Here is a 20653-nt window from a genome sequence, read left to right on the forward strand (position 1 = left end):
CAGGGGATACATTCTAGCATGTTTAGTATCGAAATGGCTAGAATATATACCCTCTCAGAGAGGATACACTCAGAGGAGAGGAGACATTCTAGCCATTTCAGTACTGAACATGCTAAAATGTATCCCCGGCAGTGAGAAACTCAGAGGAGAGCATACACTCAGAGGAGAGGATACATTCTAGCCATTTCAGTACTGAAGATACTAGTGAGAAACTCAGAGGAGAGGATCCATTCTAGCATGTTAAGTACTGAAATGGCTAGAATGTATCCTCTCCTCTGAGTCTTTCACTGTAGGGGATACATTCTAGCACGTTCAGTACTGAAGTGTCTAGAATGTATCCTCTCCTCTGGGTGTATCCTCTCCTCGGAGGCTCTCACTGCAGAGGACTGTATTACACAGCATGATTAAGAGGTTGAAGAGAGCGGCGACATGTTAGGTCAGAGCTCACTTCCCTCTTGCTCCCTGCTCGCTGTATGTGTTATTACACGCACAGACAGGGAGCGGGGAAACCGTGGGCAGCAGTGTAGGGGCAGCCTGGACAATCCTTAGATCGTTCAGGCTGCCCAATGTAGACAGCAGCGCTATCGTGATCTGGATTTCTCAACCAGTTTGAAGACCATAATCAGCCGATATAATGGATTAATACAGCAAATCATTATCAGATGGAACGGCCAGGAATCATCGGCCAATAATGCTTTGGTGTAATAGGACCGTTAGCTGCACAGGGAACAGGACTGGTGTGTGGGGGGTCTGTATACAGGGGGAGAGGACTGGTGTGTGGGGTCTGTATACAGGGGGAGAGGACTGGTGTGTGGGGGGTCTGTATACAGTGAGAAAGGACTGGGGTGTGTGGGGTCTGTATACAGGGGAGAGGACTGGTGTGTGTGGGGGGGGTCTGTATACAGGGGAGAGGACTGGTGTGTGTGGGGGGGGTCTGTATACAGGGGGAGAGGACTGGTGTGTGTGTGTGGGGGGGTCTGTATACAGGGGGAGAGGACTGGTGTGTGGGGGGGTCTGTATACAGGGGGAGAGGACTGGTGTGTGTGTGGGGGGTCTGTATACAGGGGGAGAGGACTGGTGTGTGTGGGGGGGGTCTGTATACAGGGGGAGAGGACTGGTGTGTGTGTGGGGGGGTCTGTATACAGGGGGACAGGACTGGTGTGTGTGGGGTCTGTATACAGGGGGACAGGACTGGTGTGTGTGGGGTCTGTATACAGGGGGACAGGACTGGTGTGTGTGGGGTCTGTATACAGGGGGACAGGACTGGTGTGTGGGGTCTGTATACAGGGGGTGAGGACTGGTGTGTAAGGGGTCTGGATACAGGGGGAGAGGACTGGTGTATGGGGTCTGTATACAGTGGGAGAGGATTGGTGTGTGGGGTCTGTATACAGGGGGAGAGGACTGGTGTGTGGGGGGTCTGTATACAGTGAGAAAGGACTGGGGTGTGTGGGGTCTGTATACAGGGGAGAGGACTGGTGTGTGTGTGGGGGGTCTGTATACAGGGGGTGAGGACTGGTGTGTAAGGGGTCTGTATACAGGGGGAGAGGACTGGTGTGTAAGGGGTCTGTATACAGGGGGAGAGGACTGGTGTGTGGGGTCTGTATACAGGGGGCAAGGAGTTGTGTGTAAGGGGTCTGTATACAGGGGGACAGGACTGGTGTGTGGGGTCTGTATACAGGGGGACAGGACTGGTGTGTGGGGTCTGTATACAGGGGGACAGGACTGGTGTGTGGGGTCTGTATACAGGGGGACAGGACTGGTGTGTAAGGGGTCTGTATACAGGGGGTGAGGACTGGTGTGTAAGGGGTCTGTATACAGGGGGACAGGACTGGTGTGTGGGGTCTGTATACAGGGGGTGAGGACTGGTGTGTAAGGGGTCTGTATACAGGGGGAGAGGACTGGTGTGTGGGGACAAACCAGTCCTGTCTCCCTATACAGACCCCACACACCAGTCCTCTCCCCCTGTATACAGACCCCACACACCAGTCCTGTCCCCCTGTATACAGACCCCTTACACACAGCAATCCTCTCCCCTGTATACAGACCCCACACACTTCAATCCTTTCCCCTGTATACAGACCCCACACACCAATCCTTTCCCCCTGTATACCTCTCCATGTTACTGTGGATATTGGAGCTTCCTTTTCTCTGTTTCTGCACAGTGAATGGTGCAGCAGCTTACTCCTTTCTACTTCTGGTCGAGGCCCCGCCCCTCCTGCTGACATCACACTCAAAGGAGAGGATACACTCTAGCGTCTACCATGCCAGGTCTGGGGAACTCCCACACACGTGATAGATCACATGACAGTGACGTCACCAAAGGTCCTTCCGCAGCCCAGAAGCTGCTGTGTGACGCGGTGGGTGCAGGATGAATGACGCTAGTGACGTGTTATTGTCATGTTATGTCCCGCAATTACCGGGTGGTCAGAGTCTCTGAGTAACTAGTGATGTATATGTGGCTTATGTGTACACCTATAGTAGTAGTTATGGGGTCACTAGCATCTGGGGGGAGGAGGGGGCTCTGGAGTGGGAGCTGGAAGCAGGTGAGCGGATATTGCTCTGCAGTGGCATGAGATGGCGGGGCACAGGAGGGCTGGGAGCAGCAGTATGCTTTCTCTGTCAGGTCACATACCATGACCTGGAGTGTAACTAGGGACTATTCCTGGGGCTGCTTATATTACCAGCCTACTCCAGAAACTGCAGAGTCAAGCCAGGCCTTACTGTTGGAGAAACTGGGTAATTACATGGATAATCGAGTACTACAGAGTATCTGCCCATCCCAGCACATGTAACCCATTCCTAAGGCTTCACTCCTCTTATGTTACTATCTTTATTATGAAAGAATAGTAAATATTTGCAGTTTTCAGTCTGGCCACTGAGTGTAATAGAAAGATGATGATTCCTGTTTTGTAGAGAGAACTTTTGTACAGTCTCCTCCTTATTATCACAGGCAGGATTAGGGTGCATGCACACTACAGAATACGCCCGTAAAGGACTGGCCCCTGCTCGCGGAAGCATGCATCTCCGCCTGTGCCATTAACTCCGTTCTAGGCACGGATGGAGTCTGCCGAAAGAATTGACATGTCAGTTCTTTTGGTGGATGGCGGAATCGGCCTGGCCTTAAAGTGGTGTTTATGGCACAGGCAGAGATGCATGCTGCCGCAATCAGGGGCCAGTGACGGAATCCACAGCCGCCTTTACGAGCGTATTCTGTAGTGTGCATGCACCCTTACAGTGAAACGTGACACTAGTACAGTATATGGATAATATGGGGCCATTCACAATAAGTGATGATAATAGCTTTTCTCTCTATACAATGTCCTCTGCACAGGTCCCGGGAAATAGAAAACTCTCCCATTGAAGTCAACAGCCCCCTGTCCCCTCCAGTTTTATTATGTTAATGGGGCTTGCTGTAAAGCAAATCTTTAATAAATGCTGTTAAAAGCAGCTCCGGAATGATAGCTGCCCCCATTATAATTTACTAAAAAAAAAAAATTACAATCAGAATATAGAAACAGATTAGATCTGCTTTAATTAGTAAAAAATAAATTTACTTTTATTCTTCTTAGTATCAACCTGACCACGACGTGTGCAACTGCTGCCACCCAGTGTTGTAAAAACATACTGCATCGCTAGTCTGTTATGACTTCCAATGTAACTCCTGTGTCTCATGGACAAAAGACCAGTGCAAACAATCAGTGTGTGTCTGATGATGAAGAAGAAGAGGTAATGCATAATAACAAACACAAAAGTTATGCCATATATATGTTTTTTTTTTATTCTTGTCTGCATTGGGTAAGGAGAAGAAACAGCCAATTTTTTTTTTTTTTAAATTCTCACTGGACATATTATTTTGTGTCTTTACTATGTATATTGACCAACGAGTGTTTAGAGTTTGACATGCTAACCTGGTTATCCAGAAACAGAAACGCATAGCTGCTTGCTTCGAAAAACAGTCCAACGTTTGTCCGTTGTGTGTGATATTACAGGTCAGCCTCATTCACATTAATCAAAGTGTGATACCTCACACAAACTGAGGACAGGTGTCTGGAAGAAAGAAGCAATGTTTTCCTAATCTTGTGTAACCCCTTTAAATTTAGTTATTTCTGTTTGAGCAATATGTGCAATCTGCTTTAACCCTTTAAAGGGGAGCTATCAGCAGGTAAGATGAATCTGACCTGCTGATAAATCTCTACTGTTGAGGAGGAAGGTATGTGTCTTACATTCCTCCTCAGCACCGTTCCGGTGCAGTAAGGCTGCATTCACACGTTCCATGTTCCGCATGGAACACAGATGTGGAATGCCTGTAATTGACTCTCCCCCGCCCGGGCAACATTTGTGATAAGATGCTGGGAGCGGGGGAACTGTACAGATATGTGCCGCGCTGTTATGACAGCGCCGCAGGGTTGCTTCATTGCAGCACCGCGCATATCTGTACAGGAACGTGAGAATGTAGCCTTATCACACGGAGCGTGTGAATGAAGCCTTAGTCTTTTGCTCCATGGTCCGGTGAGACCGTTAGAAGCACTGGGGCACCCCTTAGGAGCACTGCCCACCCCCATAGCGGCGTATACCACAAGGGCAAACATTGATAAAAGCAGTCCCCTGTGCAAGGAACATACTTGTGTCCCTTTGCTTTACTACTTTTGTTTTATAGAAAAGAAATGCTAATCATGGGTGGGAACCATTTGGCCCCCCTTAAGATAGTTATGATGTTTTTGTGTTTTAGTTGCTTGACTGTATTGATGATATTCTTTCCTTTTAGGAACAGCTGGTCTTGGTGGAGTTGACAGGAATCGTTGATTCAGACATTTTAGAAAAATGCGGCAACAAGTGCAAAATTCTGGTAAAATACAGCTGGGATATTATGGTATTTCTATTAAGCAGTTTATGTAAAACAAAAATGCTCCAGTTTTCTTAGTTTGAAACAGAGCAACCTCTTTGCTTTTAACTTAATAAAAGAATGAGTAAACCTGTATTGATGTGATCAAAAATTATTTGGATTAAAAACATTTTTGTGCTGTGCACCACTCCTTAGTTCTACCCATAAATAAATTAGAGATACAAAACTATTTGCATTTTAATGGGGTAGTGCAGCGCTAAGAAACTATTCACAAAATAACACACATTACAAAGTTATACAACTTTGTAATGTATGTTATGTATATGAATGGCCCCCTTCCCGTGTACCCCGCCCCCCGCCTGTGTACCCGGAAGTGTAGTGCAGTATACATACAATATACACGGGAACGGGGCCATTCACATACATAACATACATTATAAAGTTGTATAGCTTTGTAATGTGTGTTATTTTGTGAATGATTTCTTAGCGCCGCACTACCCCTTTAAGGCTATGTTCCCACACTGTATTTTTGCTCAGTATTTTTCAACCAAAACAAAGAGTGGATTAAAAACACAGAAGGCTATGTTCACACACCGTTGAAATTGAGTGGATGGCAACCATTTAACAGCAAATAACGTCCGTTGTTTTAAAATAATAGTGATTATCAACTATTAAATGACTGCCATCTACTTTCAACAGTGTGTGAACATAGCCTTTCTGTGTTTGCAATCCACTTCTGGTTTTGGTTGAAAAATACTGAGCAAAAATACTGTGTGGGAACATAGCCTAATACTGAAGAACTAACCAGTTAGACCTCATGTTTGCACACCCCACCATTTAATGCTATATAGTTTGTAGCAGTATCTAACTATATTAAAACTGATAATAATCCTAATTACCTTTTTGTACAGGGGATAAACACCGATAAGCCTTTCTTGCAAGTTGATAAATATGTGTTTGCAGGCGAGTATGAAGGTAAGGGGCTGCTGACTTATTCTTTGTAGATATATGAATGCCAGCAGTGGTCATAGCATGTTCTCCAATTATACAATAGAAAAGTGTATGTTATTACTTAGCATTGATCAGTCATATATACTGTGGGTATGTTGATTGGGGCACTCGCAGGAGTGGCACCTAACAGGGAACCTCTTGAAGTGTAACTATCACTCCTTTCCGGCAGCAGGATACACTTTCTCCAGGATCATCTAGCAGCGCTATTTACTGTGTACACTGACAGAGCAGTCAACAGCACTGCCAGATCAATTCCGTCCTCTGCGCATGCCCGAACAAACATGCCAAAGGCAGGATTTTTACAGCGTATTCTGCAGTCAGCAAGGAATGATAGTTACACACACTCTTTATTGAATCAGAAGCAGAAGAATGCTGCTTCAGTCATTGGGGTGGTCCCCGGTGGTTTTATTTGATAGATCTCTCTATATAACCAAATGGAGTGATATATCAATCAAAGATGATGGAGCAGTGGGAGCCAAAAGTATGAAAATGACAGATTCCCTTTAACTTCTTATTACCTAGGCCTTTCCAGGTTTTTTGTAAGCCACCATGTAATACTTAAGATGATTTAGTATAAACTATTTGACAATATTTTTTTCTAGATGCCCTGGGCACATTCGTAATCTTTGAAGAAATACCTGATCAAGGTAAAGATCGATAGGGTTTGCTTTAATATCCTGTTTCACTGTTTAGAAAATACAAAAAAAATCAAATGCGGAACGATCAGGTTCGGATGAACTCGAGCATGCTCGAGGTTCGCTCATCCCTATTAACTACCCTTTTAATGATCATGAACACTGATAATGGCTGTGGTTTTGCAGCAGCGGCCGTTGTTTATACATTGTGTAAAAAATAAGCCTTATACTGTATGCCCTATCCCATCTTTTCAGTCTATCACTTACCATTTTCATCTCTCCTTCCTCTTTTAAATATACAGCCATAACACCTATCCTTAAAAAATATCCCTCTACCTATACTCTTTGACCAGCCACTACCCCAGCTTACCAACCCAGTTTGCGCTAGAATGACTTGAACAGCATGTCTTCACCATCTACTATCTGACTTCTCCAGTCACACTTCTACATCTATACTTCTTGCCTGGGACAGGTCATAGAAACCCAAGGAAGTGTAGTGTCTCTTAGCTCTATAACTATCTCTGTCTCTCTTTCTCTGTCTTCCCCTCTCTCCCTTTCCAGTGTAAAGGTGCCAAATGGGTCTGGGACCCCCATCCATCTATAGAGAGGTGGCCACTGCAGTCTAAGGGCCTTATTACACCTCTTAGCTCAGTGCTTGCTTTCCTCTTGTTCCCCGCTTGCTGCACTGTGCTATTAAATGGACAGACAGTGAGTGTGGAGCAGTTGCTCAAAGACCCTTAGGGCCCTATTTCATGGAGCTGTAATCTGCAGAATCAGGCCGACTTGGCTAATCATCATTTTGTGTAGTAAAGACAACAATTAGCCAATGACAATGATCATCTGCAGATCGTGTCTTTTTGTCCTGACCTAAAGTCATCGACCGCCGACCGTGCATTGCTTTGTGCAAAAATGATGCGCCGTCGACGGCTGATTAATATACAAATAAAATAATAAAGTACATACAGTACTTCTGCCCACTCCGCTGTGTTTTTAATGCTCCCAGCAGCCGCCGGCACAACTTTAGAGTGTGCCTGTGAAGCAACAGGCTGCTCAGTCAATCACTGGCTGGGACGGGACTGCAGTGCCCAGTGATTTGCTGAACGCCCTGACACTTCACAGACACGCTGTGAAGTTCCACCAGAGGCTGCAGACATCGGGCAGGAGCGAAGAGAACATCGGACAGCATGGACAGATATTGTATGAACTTCACTTTAAAGCAAGGGCTCGATTAACGTGCAGAAAGGGACTACACGGACATAGTAAGCAATGTCTGTACAGCCCTTTCTGCACGATAATCGAGCTGTGTAATAGGCTCAGTAAACTAGCACCAATCTAGCAGATCAGCATTCATTTTACTATTTTGATCGGGCTATGTAATGCGGCCCGTAGATCGTTTGCACAAAACAGTGTGCTGCAGACTATTGCAGATTTTTTTAACATGTTTAAAGACCACGATCAGCTGACATTGTGCATGTCAGCTCATTGTTGCCTTTTAACAGGTGCTATTACACTGAACGATTATCAGGCTGAACGGTCAGAAATCGGCCAAGTAAGGCCAATAATCGTTCAGTGTAATAATCCTGCTAGTTGCAGGCTTGTGGCTCAGGAGACTGTGGAGGCATATAGTGATTATAAATGCCAAGCAACAGATGTAGATTTATAATAACACTTTGCTGAACAGGTTAGGCTCCAGACTTAAGATTGTAGCACAGAGATTTTTTCTGTTACTGAAGCATTCAGTTGAGGCAAACTTTTACGAGCTAAAAACTCCTGTGTCCGCTTTTTATTTGAGAGCAGTATCTGCAAACAAAGTATGAAAAAAAATGTATTATTATTTATTGCAAAAGTGAATAATACAGACAGATGGAGAAAAAAAAGCATCAACTCACCATCTGCCAGTGCTACGTTGGAAAAGATGGATGAGTTTCACTATTGCATTATTAAAACTTTGTACCATTATTACTCAGCACCACCAGGATACCTTGTGTCCTTGTGACCTTTTATTAATTTGGTATTTGATTCTTATTTTTCCTTTTTCATGCTCAGGAGAAGGGGAAAGTACAAAACCAAAACTGAATTATAAGTGCCATACAGCAAAGAAACTGAATATGACCAGAACATTCCTGACAGAAAAAAAAGAAGGCGACGAGGGAGGTTAGTGTTTGGTTATACTGTATAACTGTAGTTGATATAGAGACATGCAAAGTCTCATTGTATTTTACTTCTGTATTTAAGATTCCTTTTAAGGGTATATTCACACGGGCGGGCTCGCAGCGAGATTCTCGCTGCGAGCCCGGCAGGTCCTGGCAGTTCCCATACACTACATACTCGCTGCGGTCTAAACGATCGCAGCGAGTATGTAATTATACCGCCCTTAACCCCTTCTGCTCCCGCCGGCTCCCCCGCTGTAAGCAGCATACATTACCTGTCCTTGCTGCACGGGTCCGGCGTCCTGCTCTCCCGTCCTGCCAATTAGTGTGTTGCCCAGCCGCAGCCACTGATTGGCCGGGTGGGAGAGCAGGACGCCGGACCCGTGCAGCAAGGACAGGTAATGTATGCTGCTTACAGCGAGGGAGCCGGCGGGAGTAGAAGGGGTTAAGGGTGGCAGAATTACATACTCGCTGCGGTCGTTTAGACCGCAGCGAGTATGTAGTGTATGGGAACTGCCAGGACCTGCCGGGCTCGCAGCGAGAATCTCGCTGCGAGCCCGCCCGTGTGAATATACCCTAATAGGGTATTTTAACCTGGTAAAGAGGAGTTGAGTTTGTACTGAGGGTTATGCAAGCTGTTGTTAGGCTGTCCAGTGCTCCATTTATTGTAATACCTATTTTATTACTACACAAATGGGGCCATTTATTGCACTGAGGTGTTCTTTTGCCCCTCAGTGCACCAATATGGCTGTATCCTTTAAAGGAGTACTCCGGTGATCAAGGAAAAAAACTAATTCATACATCTGCACTGTGTGTCATTACATTGTCTTGTTGTGTTATTTTTTTTTTAAACTCCCCTTTGCAGCCCCCATGTACCTACAGTGATTCAATCAAAAACTTGCCTGCTTCCTGTTTCATCAACATCTCCAGGCATGCGCTCCAGTCTGACTCTCTATATTCCCCTCTGGCTGTCAAGACGCTCTAGGAGTCCCCTGGCCTCTCTATGATCTCATCTGTTTCTCCCCACTGCCCTACCACATGACCAACTGCCAATCCTGTTGCTAAGAAACATTCTTTGTGTGTAAAGATTGTCCTCACAGAAAAGCAGAAACAACCCTGCTGACATGGTAAGGGTGAGTTCACACTGAGTAAACACGCCGTAATTCTGTGGCGGACCTCTCCACCGCGGAATCCCGCCGTGCTCAGTGTGCTGCTGTAAGTGAATGAGAGGGTGCACGCTCCTCAGCTGCTGCTGCTCTCCACTCAAAGAAGCAACATGTTACTTCTTTAAACGGAGAGGAGAGGGAGCAGACGAACGCGCGCCCTCTCATTTACTTACAGCAGCACACTGAACACGGCAGGATTCCGTGGCGGAGAGGTCCATCACAGAATTACGGCGTATTTACTCAGTGTGAACTGGCCCTAATGTTGTATATACATATCTGTAGTTTTACCATGCAGGAATTGTTGTGCTCACCTCCACTACTGTTCTACCTCAGCAAGCTACCCCCCCCCCCCCCCCCCCCCCCCCAGTGCATCTTGGCGACTCTGTAGTATGGGGAGAGGGGTATTTCACTAACAGCTTCGTTGTCACCCCCTCTGTGACTCTCCATTTGTTGTGGCTCCAGGTGAGCTTCAGGTGGCAGAACAACAGCTACCATCATGTACAATCACCACAAGATGAGGATGGGGCTTGTAGGTATGAAACCAGGAGAGCTCCAAGTTGCTCAACTACAACTCCCATCTTGTACTGTCACCACAACATGATGATGGGTCTAGTAGTTATTCAACTTGGATTGCTCACGGTTGAAGAACTACAACTCCCATCTTGCACCATCACTACAATATGAGGATAGGAATTGTAGTGAATCAACCAGGAGAAATCCAAGTTGCAAAACTTCAACTCCCATTATCCTGATGTAGGGACAATACTCTATGGGTATTGTAGTTTTCCAACTTTGATCTCTCCTGGTTGCATAACTAAAAGCCCCATCTTTATCTTGTGGTGACAAGATGGGAGTTGCAGTTCAGCCACCTTTAGATCTCCTGGTTGCATCACTACTACTCCCATCATGTAATGTCACCATAGCTTACTGGGAGTTGTAGCTGTAAAATCTGAGGAGCCACACTAGATGGAGGGTCACAGAGGAGCTGACGGGGAAGCATGTAGTGAAATTTCCCACCCCTACAGAGCCACCAAGAGGCTGGGATGTTATCTATCTATCGATCTATCTATCTATCTATCTATCTATCTATCTATCTATCTATCTATCTATCTATCTATCTATCTCCTATCTATCTATCTATCTCCTATCTATCTATCTATCTCCTATCTATCTATCTCCTATCTATCTATCTATCTATCTCCTATCTATCTATCTATCTCACATCTATCTATCTCACATCTATCTATCTCACATCTATCTATCTCACATCTATCTATCTCACATCTATCTATCTCACATCTATCTATCTCACATCTATCTATCTCACATCTATCTATCTCACATCTATCTATCTCACATCTATCTATCTCACATCTATCTATCTCACATCTATCTATCTCACATCTATCTATCTCACATCTATCTATCTCACATCTATCTATCTCACATCTATCTATCTCACATCTATCTATCTCACATCTATCTATCTCACATCTATCTATCTCACATCTATCTATCTATCTATCTATCTATCTATCTATCTATCTATCTATCAATCAATCGTCTAACTATCTCCTATCTATTTATTTATCTATCTAACTTCCTATCTATCTCCTATCCTTTATATATCTATCTGAATCACCTCACTGCCCCCTGTCAGCAAGACACATGGCCCCCTCCTCCCCCGTCCGTCCGGTCAGGAGCGGACACAGACTGCATAGGGCCCCTGTGCAAAAAAATGTGCATGGGCCCCCCAGAAGCAAACCATGCCACCACATACCTGAACATACTCACCTGGCCTGACGCAGTCCCCTGGCGTGTCACTCGTGCACCAGGGAGAATGTACGAACGCTGCGCCAGGCAAGGTGAGTATGTGTATGGAGGAGGCTCTTGTGGCTGAAGAGAGATATATGCATGTATATATGCAACTGTATCCCTCACCTGCAACACTTCTGCCGTCCTTGAGGGGGGGAGGGGGGAGTGGTGCAGACCACTTTGATTCGCTGTTCTGGTGGTGGGGGGTGTTGTTGATGGTCCCGCTCTGATGCTCTGTCCCAAGCCTTGGGGGGCATCACACACACATAGCACAGCACCCTCCTTACATCACACACACACACACACACACACAGCACACTCCTTACATCACACACAGCACCCTTCTTACATCACACACACAGCACACTCCTTACATCACACACACACACAGCACCCTCCTTACATCACTCACACACACAGCACCCTCCTTACATCACACACAGCACACTCCTTACATCACACACAGCACCCTCCTTACATCACACACACACACACACAGCACACTCCTTACATCACACACAGCACACTCCTTACATCACACACACACACACACAGCACACTCCTTACATCACACACAGCACACTCCTTACATCACACACAGCACACAGCACACTCCTTACAGCACACACAGCACACTCCTTACATCACACACACACACACACAGCACACTCCTTACATCACACACAGCACACTCCTTACATCACACACAGCACACAGCACACTCCTTACAGCACACACAGCACACTCCTTACATCACACACACAGCACACTCCTTACATCACACACACAGCACACTCCTTACATCACACACACAGCACACACCTTACATCACACACACAGCACACTCCTTACATCACACACACAGCACAGCACATATTCTCAGGAACACCCCCACTCTGATGCTCCATCCCAGGTGAGGGTTTGGGGGGAGGGGCTGCTCTACTGCCTCTGTTGGGTCTGCTCTGATGAGCAGGGTGTGCTGAGATCTCTACTGCCGGGATGGGGGGAGGGGAACAGAGCAGAGTGAGGGAGCTGTGCTGGTGGTGCTCTTCTCTGCACAGCACGGCTCCTGGGGGAGAGAGGGGGGTGCAGGAGGCGGCTCTGGGAGATGGGAGTGTCAGCAGCACGATGTGCGGAGCGTGCCTATGTATGTGCAGCCAGCCCCAGCCGTGCTTGCTTCCTTTTAGCTGAGTAATGAAAGCTCCTGTCAGCAAGACACATGGTCCCCCTCCTCCCCGGTGTCCGGTGTGTACATCAGCGATCTCAATCACCTCACTGCCCCCGGTCAGCAGTCAGAGGAGAGTGTTCTGCACACTGTCACTCTGCCCTATGCTGCACATGCTGGACCTGAGAGGATCACATCAAGCAGGGGGCCATGTGAGAGGCGGCTTTACCGGGGGACAGTGCGATCATAGAAGCCACCTCTCACATGGCCCCCTGCTTGATGTGATCCTCTCAGGTCCAGCATGTGCAGCATAGGGCAGAGTGACAGTGTGCAGAAGACTCTCCTCTGACTGCTGACCGGGGACAGTGAGGTGATTGAGATCGCTGATGCACACACCGGACACCGGGGAGGAGGGGGACCATGTGTCTTGCTGACAGGGGGCAGTGAGGTGACTCAGATCGCTGCTGCACACACCGGACGGAGGGGCCATGTGACCGGGGGGCAGTGCAGTGACTCTGACCTATGCTGCATACACGGGGGGGGGGGGGTGGGGGGCATGTGAGCGGCGGCTTTTATGCTTACCAGGTGCAGTGCATGAAGGCATAGCATTGAGCAGACAACTCTGTATGAGCGACAGAGCACGTGCACAGGGGGAGGGCGCTGATTGGCTGCAGATACAGACCAATCAGAGGAAACCAGGAAGACCCGGACATATTCAGGAGACAGAAGTTCGGTTAGTGACGTATTGTCGGCGGCGGCAAACGGGGGTCGACAGTCAAGTGGAGGACCTCAGCTTTTCAACTTCCTGTGAAGAGGAGCTGGGACCAAAAAGAAGACCAAGCTGCAGGAACCCATTATGTAAGTATATTACAATGTTATATAACTTTACATAACCCTTTCATTGCAGGTTAATTTTATTTCACCGGAGTACCCCTTTAAGAACACCTCTTCATGAATACTGACCTGACCAGTGGTGTAACTTAGGTAACTGCAAGAGGGGCAACTCTGTATTCAGGAGCACTAAATGCGCTCATTTGCATAACAGTAAAACTGGTATTACAAAGAAATGGCACAACAGAGGGCCTAATAAAAGTAAGCATCTTAAAGGTAATTTTTCCTATTAGCTTTAGCCCAAACTTGCTGACAATGTCCCTTTAACAGAAAAAGAAGGGTCTTGTCTTGGCCGTTGACTGGCTAAGAGGGCCTGACATGTCATGATGGGTCCCTGTTCAGACGAGGAAGCGGCCAGTGGACTGGCAACCGAGTTGGACTCCAGCCCTGGAATGGGGGAAGTAGGTGCATGTTGTTATGTTCAGCTACCTCCTCCCTGGCTTTTTTTGAGAAAGAAAAAAAAGTCTGACCCTGGGCTTCTCCTTTTTATTAATTTTTTTAATTTTCGGTGCAATTTTTGTTTTTAGTTAATTAAATTTTTTATATAAGTAAAGATAAGTAAACTTCAATCCATCATTAGTCAAGATCTGATGTTTGACATATGAGGACAGGTGTGGTGCTGTTTTAAAAAAAAAAAAAAAAAAAAGTAGCTGCGTTTTTAATCCACATGACCCCTTTACATTTTTTTAAACTATATAGATTTTAGTGTGTTTGTGCATTTAATTGTAATATGTATGGTTTAATGCAGATTCATTTATTTGCAGGGGGTAAAATTGAATGGTTCCAGATTAAAGATGATACCTCTGCTAGCTGGCCGCAGATGATATGCAGTTTTGCACAGGAAAATGAGGATGCAGTTGAGTCCCAAAGTGAAGATGATGATCACGGGCAACTGGACATATCAAATGAGGAGGCTGGACAAGAAGAGCAAAGCTTATATTCAGCTGAGAAGCATCACTGTTCTGATTCTGAGAAAGGAGCTCCGGAATCTGAAGAGCGAAGACACCTGGACACCAATAAAGCAGACTGTGATGCAAACACACTGATATGTGCAGCAGAACAAGAAACACATTCAGCTGGTGATGCTGGCTTTACACAGGAAGATGATACAGCACACCATGATCAGAAATCCTAAAAGCAGCATGAGAAGAATGAACATCTAATTATTTACTGCCCCTTATAATTCATGGTGTATGTTTTGTACTATAGACGATCAACAAGCCTATTGGCATATACGTCTTCAAATGCTTAGCTGAGTTCCGGTAATGCCACAGATACATTGCCTGCTGTAGAGATGGCAGCTCTCTTAATGCAGATCTCCAGAAGAATCTGTGGGCAGACATTGAGAACGCTGAGAGAGGAGATTCCAGCTTTGAACCCAGTTAAACTATGAATACAAAGTGAGGATTTGATACAAGCTGTAACTCAGAATCAGTACAAGATAAGTCATGCAGTACATTTACAGTGTTAGGGTCCTATTAGACAGATGACAGCCCAATCAATAATGTAAATGAGCGATGATCTGCCTATTAAAGGGTCAAAAATTGTTTAGCAATTGTTAGTGATGTCTGTGCAGCCTAAACTGTTAATAGATTTCCTGTCCACGCTCCCGGTCTTCTCCTGCCCTCTGCTTGCTTCCCGGCTTCATGCTCTGCTTCTCTGAGCTTATAGGCCAGACAGGCTGCTCTGAAGCTGCAGCAAGTGGCGCCTGGAAGCAAGCAGAGGGCAGGAGAAGACCAGGAGCGTGGACAGGTAATGTATGGTCAGTTTATTCAATCGCTAGCCCTCGGCCGCACATTGCTATTACACGTCGCGATGCATGGTCGGCGGGTGATGTTTTTGGTGTGGGACCTAAAATAAAATCAGGCAATGGTCGTTTTCATTGGCTGAAAGTTGTCTCTATTACACAGAGCAATAATCAGCTTGATTCGACCAGGTATTGCTCTGTGTAATAGGGCTCTTACTTTTAGGGTCCATTCACATGTACAGGATCTGTAGCAGATTTGGTGCTTTGCCTATCATTTAGTTACATTGATATCTGTGACATCAGATCTGCTGCAGATCCTGTACATGTGAATGGATCCTTATATAGATTAATCCGGGTGTAGATTTTATAATGGGAGCCAGTCATTCTGAAAATGCAGGGCTTAGTAGTCCAGCGGCAGTTCCAATCATTGACTGACCGCTATATCAGCCAGCCTTCCACTGATCTTGTATTGTCATGTCGATTTTGTTGTTGCAGAAACTGTGGTCTCATTATTTTTTTTTTTATTATTACTGAAAGTCAGAACAGATTCCAACAAAGGGTGTAGAATTGTATTTTTCTTCTTGTGTTTAGCTAAATAAATGCATAGGGTGCACGATCCTCAAGTATGGCTGTATATCAAGCACCAGCCCTGATTTGCCACAAGGTGGTGCTTCTATACTTCTACATTTCAGAATTTCTTAGTTTATTTATGTTGATAATGCTCCTTGTGATGTACATGTCCTTGCCTTCCTTCAGGGTAGCTTCACACGGGCGGGCTCGCAGCGAGATTCTCGCTGCGAGCCCGGCAGGTCCTGTCAGTTTCCATAAACTACATACTTGCTGCGGACCGCAGCGAGTATGTAATTGTACCGCGCTTAACCCCTTCTACTCCCGCCGGCTCCCCCGCTGTAAGCAGCATACATTACCTGTCCTTGCTGCACGGGTCCGGCGTCCTGCTCTCCCGCCCGGCCAATCAGTGGCTGCGGCTGGGCAACACACTAATTGGCCGGACGGGAGAGCAGGACGCCGTACCCGTGCAGCAAGGACAGGTAATGTATGCTGCTTACAGCGGGGGAGCCGGCGGGAGTAGAAGGGGTTAAGCGCGGTACAATTACATACTCGCTGCGGTCCGCAGCAAGTATGTAGTTTATGGAAACTGACAGGACCTGCCGGGCTCGCAGCGAGAATCTCGCTGCGAGCCCGCCCGTGTGAAGCTACCCTCAGTATGTTTGGTCAGGAAAATAATACCTTTCAGTTTAGTACTCATTACATCCACTTGGTGGAAAATTAGTTGAAAACTGTCACGTTCATTTATATAAGCTGTGATAGTGTTCATCTTGTGTATATGAGATTATGGTATTTTATAAAGCCTAACCATTTTGTATACTGTTATAATAAATTTTTGCTTTATACATTATAGCAGTGCTTCCCAACCTTTTGCACCTTGGGGCACCCCTTGGAGAAAAAAAAATTACCTCGGGGCACCCCTACCAAATAACGTTCTAAAAAATAATAAAACCGTCATTCAGTGACTCACTGGTGACGTCTTCTTTCATCTGAGGAGTCACTTTCCCTTTTTTCTCCAGCCGGCCCTGGCCTCCATGATGATTTCTTCCAGCTGCAATTCATCTTTTCAGAACCTGAGACAAACATGTTAGGCTCCGCACATTCCTAGCAACGTTCTTCCCTCTCTCCCTCCTATAGGCTCCCATACAGTAGTAACTGCACTGTTTGGTGTCATGTGCAGTAAAGCGAATATGGGTTGCCTCCATATGTAGCATCCCCTGCTGTGCCCCCATATAGTAAGAATGCCCCCTGATTTGCCCCATTATACTAATAATGCCCCCAGTAATGGCCCCCATGCTGTGCTGCCCCCAGTAATGGCCCCCATGCTGTTCCCACAGTAATGGCCCCCATGCTGTGCTGCTCCCATTAATGTCCCCCATGCTCTGCCCCCCACCTGCTGTGCACTAATAGTTATAAAAAAAAAAAAAAATCCTACTCACCTAATCCAGCTGTGTGGCTGCAGGGAGCTTCTCTTCTTTCTTCTGGCTCCATCTTCCGAGCCGCGGGGACGGAACCTCCGGCAGGCGGGGTGATGTCACATCATCACGCCTGCCACAGAGGTCACAACCTGGAGTCCCATAGGCTGCTGGCATGAAGTGCCGGCGGCCTATGGGAGTGAATATAGGAGCAGGACGCTGACACTTCCTGCTCCTATATTCTGCTCACTTTAATGTTCCGCCCGCTCACTGTGCGGGCAGAACATCAAAGTGATCCGTGCATCCTGAGAAGCTGCGCGGCCGCAGCTTCTCGGGATGCTTAAGAAGACAGCGCACATTTCCCACCGGGATCCCACGGCACCCCTGGCGGGTTCTCCCGGCACACCAGGGTGCCAGGGCACCCCGGTTGGGAAACGCTGCATTATAGACTTGTATGTAAAGGCTGAAAAATGTTTGTTTCAGGGCTCCAGACTAAAAAATTTACCTGGGAGCCATTGGCTCCTAACCTGAAAAATTTAGGCGCCAAATAGAATATTTGGTCGCCAACATTTTAAACCATGTAAAATTAATGTTATGTTAAATGGGACTTACTGTTTGCAGAGGCCACGGCAGCATCCTCCTTTAGATCCTTTTCTTAGTTTGAAAACGTTCAACATGGAAACTTGCAACTTGACAACCATATACAGTCTGACTCAGTACTTCAGCTTCACTTGGCTAGCCTTTTAATGAGGCTTACTCTTCTGAACTTGAACTTAAAGGGAACCTGTCGACCCCCGTGCCCGTGTGAGAGGCTCCCAACCCCCCGTTAGAACCCCCTATACTCACCTCATAGCGCCGGGTCCTGCTTCTGAAGATGGTCGGGTCACGGAGATCTCAGCCGCTGCAGCCCGGCGTGCGCTGAGAGATGAGTCCAACGCTCATAGAGAATGACGGGAGAGTCCAGCGCTCCGTCATTCTCTATGAGCGTTGGACTCATCTCTCAGTGTGCGCGCCGGGCTGCAGCGGCTGAGATCTCCGTGACCCGACCATCTTCAGAAGCGGGACCCGGCGCGATGAGGTGAGTATAGAGGGTTCTAACGGGGGTTGGGAGCCTGTCACCCCGTCACCGGGGGTGCGTCTCTGACGTGCGCTTCCTGTGCCGGAAGTCAGGGCCCCAGGCAGCTCACTGATGCGCCGCGCTGCCGGGGATAGGATGGGACACCCCCGGCAGCCGCGCATCAGCCGGGGGCCCGGACTTAAAGAGACAGCGCGCCGCCGCTGGGGCCAGTCGCAAATGGCGCCCAGATTAGTAAATCTGGGCGCCATTTGCAAAATGTCAGTCGCATTGGCGACCATTTTGGTCGCCATCTGGAGCCCTGTGTTTATCCTTTGTTTTTAATGTATGCCCAATCTAAGGGCAGCATGAACCTGAGCGACATATTACAGTTCATAGTACAGGATAGATAATGTCATGATGCCTTGATTTGTGCAAAATTGCGGTTAAAAAAGCAGCAATTCTTTTTGCAAATCATGGCAGAACTGTAGCCAGTAGACAATACACCGCTCAATGTATGTCTTTTTGGGTGGCCATGGGCCCAAAACTGACCTGTTATAATCCGCTATTGATTGAGCACTACCGAGTTTGCGTACATAATTGAGGGGCTAAGGAGCAGCACCCAGTGCTATCTCTTTTCACATATCGGGATTACATTTGTACAGGATGATGTGAGCAATGCATAATTTTGTTAAATATTTCTGCCACTAGGTTAGGTTTCCCCCTGTCACAGTCTTTTTAAAAGGACCCTGAGCAGATTGATATGTAGTCTTGTGGGATAGGTTGTAGGATAACTAGAAATGTATTTATGAAATGTCTGCTCATTCTGGGCTGTGTGTGGTCATGTAGGTGGTCCTACTCTGTGACTGGCAGCTATCTATATGCAGACTTTTACACTGATAGCTGTCAGTCATTGAGATGGACTGCCGCCTTGACTATCCCAGAATATGCAGAGAAATACATAAAGAGATGACATGTTATCTTGGAACTGTTCCCACCACTATATATCAATTTGCTCTGCTCCTCCTGCTGCATAACATGATGCCTGCAGACTAGACTGTGTTTTTTGACATGCCAGGTTCCCTTTAACCTGTAAAAGACCCACTGGCCATTCACATTATTGGAAAATCTCTTGAGCTGTTTGGTGGACATTAGCTGGTACACTTCCATACAGTAAAAAATTAAACATTTTTGGAGAATAGCCTGTGTATTTTGAGTGCTAATAAGTGGCATCCACCATAGCTATTACCATGATGCATTCCAGAGGGATGCTGCATGACCATGGTGTGAAAAGAGCCAAACAATCTGTCCTCACAGTTTCATTCACAACAAACATAAGTGCTAACAACAAGGGACATAGAACCTGGTTCTTGGTAAGAAGTTGCTTTCATTGTCATGGCAAGAGCACTGATGTTTACCATTGCAGCACATTGAAAATTGGTTCTCCAGGGTGTAGGTAAAGTACAGAAAGAACATCCTTAGGGCATCAGCGCTCTGGAGTTGAGAGAGCGGCAGCTTCATTTAAAAGAAATAGAGAGCCTTGGTAGTGTGACCAAGATCAGGTTGTCTGTAGAACCAGATACAGGTTTGCACTGCCAGGTTGTCAGGTGGTATTTTTCCATGTTTACTACATTGAAATTTTCTGATAAATTGCTCAGTGAACACTCTCTATTTCTCTTGTTAGCCTGCCTTTCAGTCTTCCCAAGGGTTGGTTGCAGCTGCCAATTGTGAAGTGTCAAGAGCCCTGAGAAAATGGTAGACCAAGAATCAGGATTATATAAATTCAGGGATCGATAGAGAAGGCATTCTTTCCTTTTTTAAGCAGCTATCCCTTGCAGTTCATTACATGTGTACTTCAGCCTCACATCAGGTCAAGCAAGCAAGCTAGCTAGGGCTATGTCCCTTTTTACTGCGGCCTTGTTCTGGGGATATCCTATTCAAATACCACTTGTCCAACTTGGAGTTTGCCCCGTGTAGATTTTTAGGGCCAGAACTGGATCCTCTTATGGAGGAACTTGATAAGTCCTTGCCTCTGACCCGTAAGGTTTTTTTTCCAGAGGAGACCGGATTCTTCTCTGCAGAAACAAAGGGATAATCTTTACCAAAGTAGAGTAAGAGGTTCCAATAACTCCAGACGTGGAGAGCCTTCTAGGGGAGCTAAACCAGCTCCAAAGGAGAAAGACTTTTAAAGGGG

At 46.5% G+C, this 20653-nt stretch overlaps 1 protein-coding gene across 3 annotated transcripts; it reads left to right on the forward strand.

The window, feature by feature from the left end:
- The first annotated feature begins 2291 nt into the window (after nucleotides 1–2291).
- On the forward strand, nucleotides 2292–16173 carry GTF3C6 (general transcription factor IIIC subunit 6). 3 transcript variants are annotated; one of them, XM_069956285.1, is made up of 7 exons: nucleotides 2292–2357; nucleotides 3570–3726; nucleotides 4766–4846; nucleotides 5755–5818; nucleotides 6457–6501; nucleotides 8536–8643; nucleotides 14441–16173. In XM_069956285.1, the coding sequence occupies exons 2-7, from the start codon at nucleotides 3643–3645 to the stop codon at nucleotides 14809–14811; spliced, it is 753 nt and encodes a 250-aa protein (XP_069812386.1). In that variant the 5' UTR covers nucleotides 2292–2357; nucleotides 3570–3642; the 3' UTR covers nucleotides 14812–16173. The 3 variants fall into 3 exon arrangements, with proteins under 3 accessions (XP_069812386.1, XP_069812387.1, XP_069812388.1); XM_069956286.1 differs by lacking the exon at nucleotides 2292–2357 and adding an exon at nucleotides 2387–2437; XM_069956287.1 differs by lacking the exon at nucleotides 2292–2357 and adding an exon at nucleotides 2517–2543.
- Nucleotides 16174–20653: the final 4480 nt, after the last annotated feature.

The sequence above is a fragment of the Dendropsophus ebraccatus genome, chromosome 1 (genome assembly GCF_027789765.1).
Source record: "Dendropsophus ebraccatus isolate aDenEbr1 chromosome 1, aDenEbr1.pat, whole genome shotgun sequence".
Taxonomy (NCBI): Eukaryota; Metazoa; Chordata; class Amphibia; order Anura; family Hylidae; genus Dendropsophus; species Dendropsophus ebraccatus.

Bases quoted from the DNA above. Each gene is read 5' to 3' on its own strand.
- GTF3C6 (XM_069956285.1), top strand. From the start codon at position 3,643: ATGACTTCCAATGTAACTCCTGTGTCTCATGGACAAAAGACCAGTGCA. The intron at 3,727-4,765 runs GTAATGCATAAT...CTTTCCTTTTAG, and splicing joins CTGATGATGAAGAAGAAGAG to GAACAGCTGGTCTTGGTGGA. The intron at 8,644-14,440 runs GTTAGTGTTTGG...ATTTATTTGCAG, and splicing joins AAAAGAAGGCGACGAGGGAG to GGGGTAAAATTGAATGGTTC.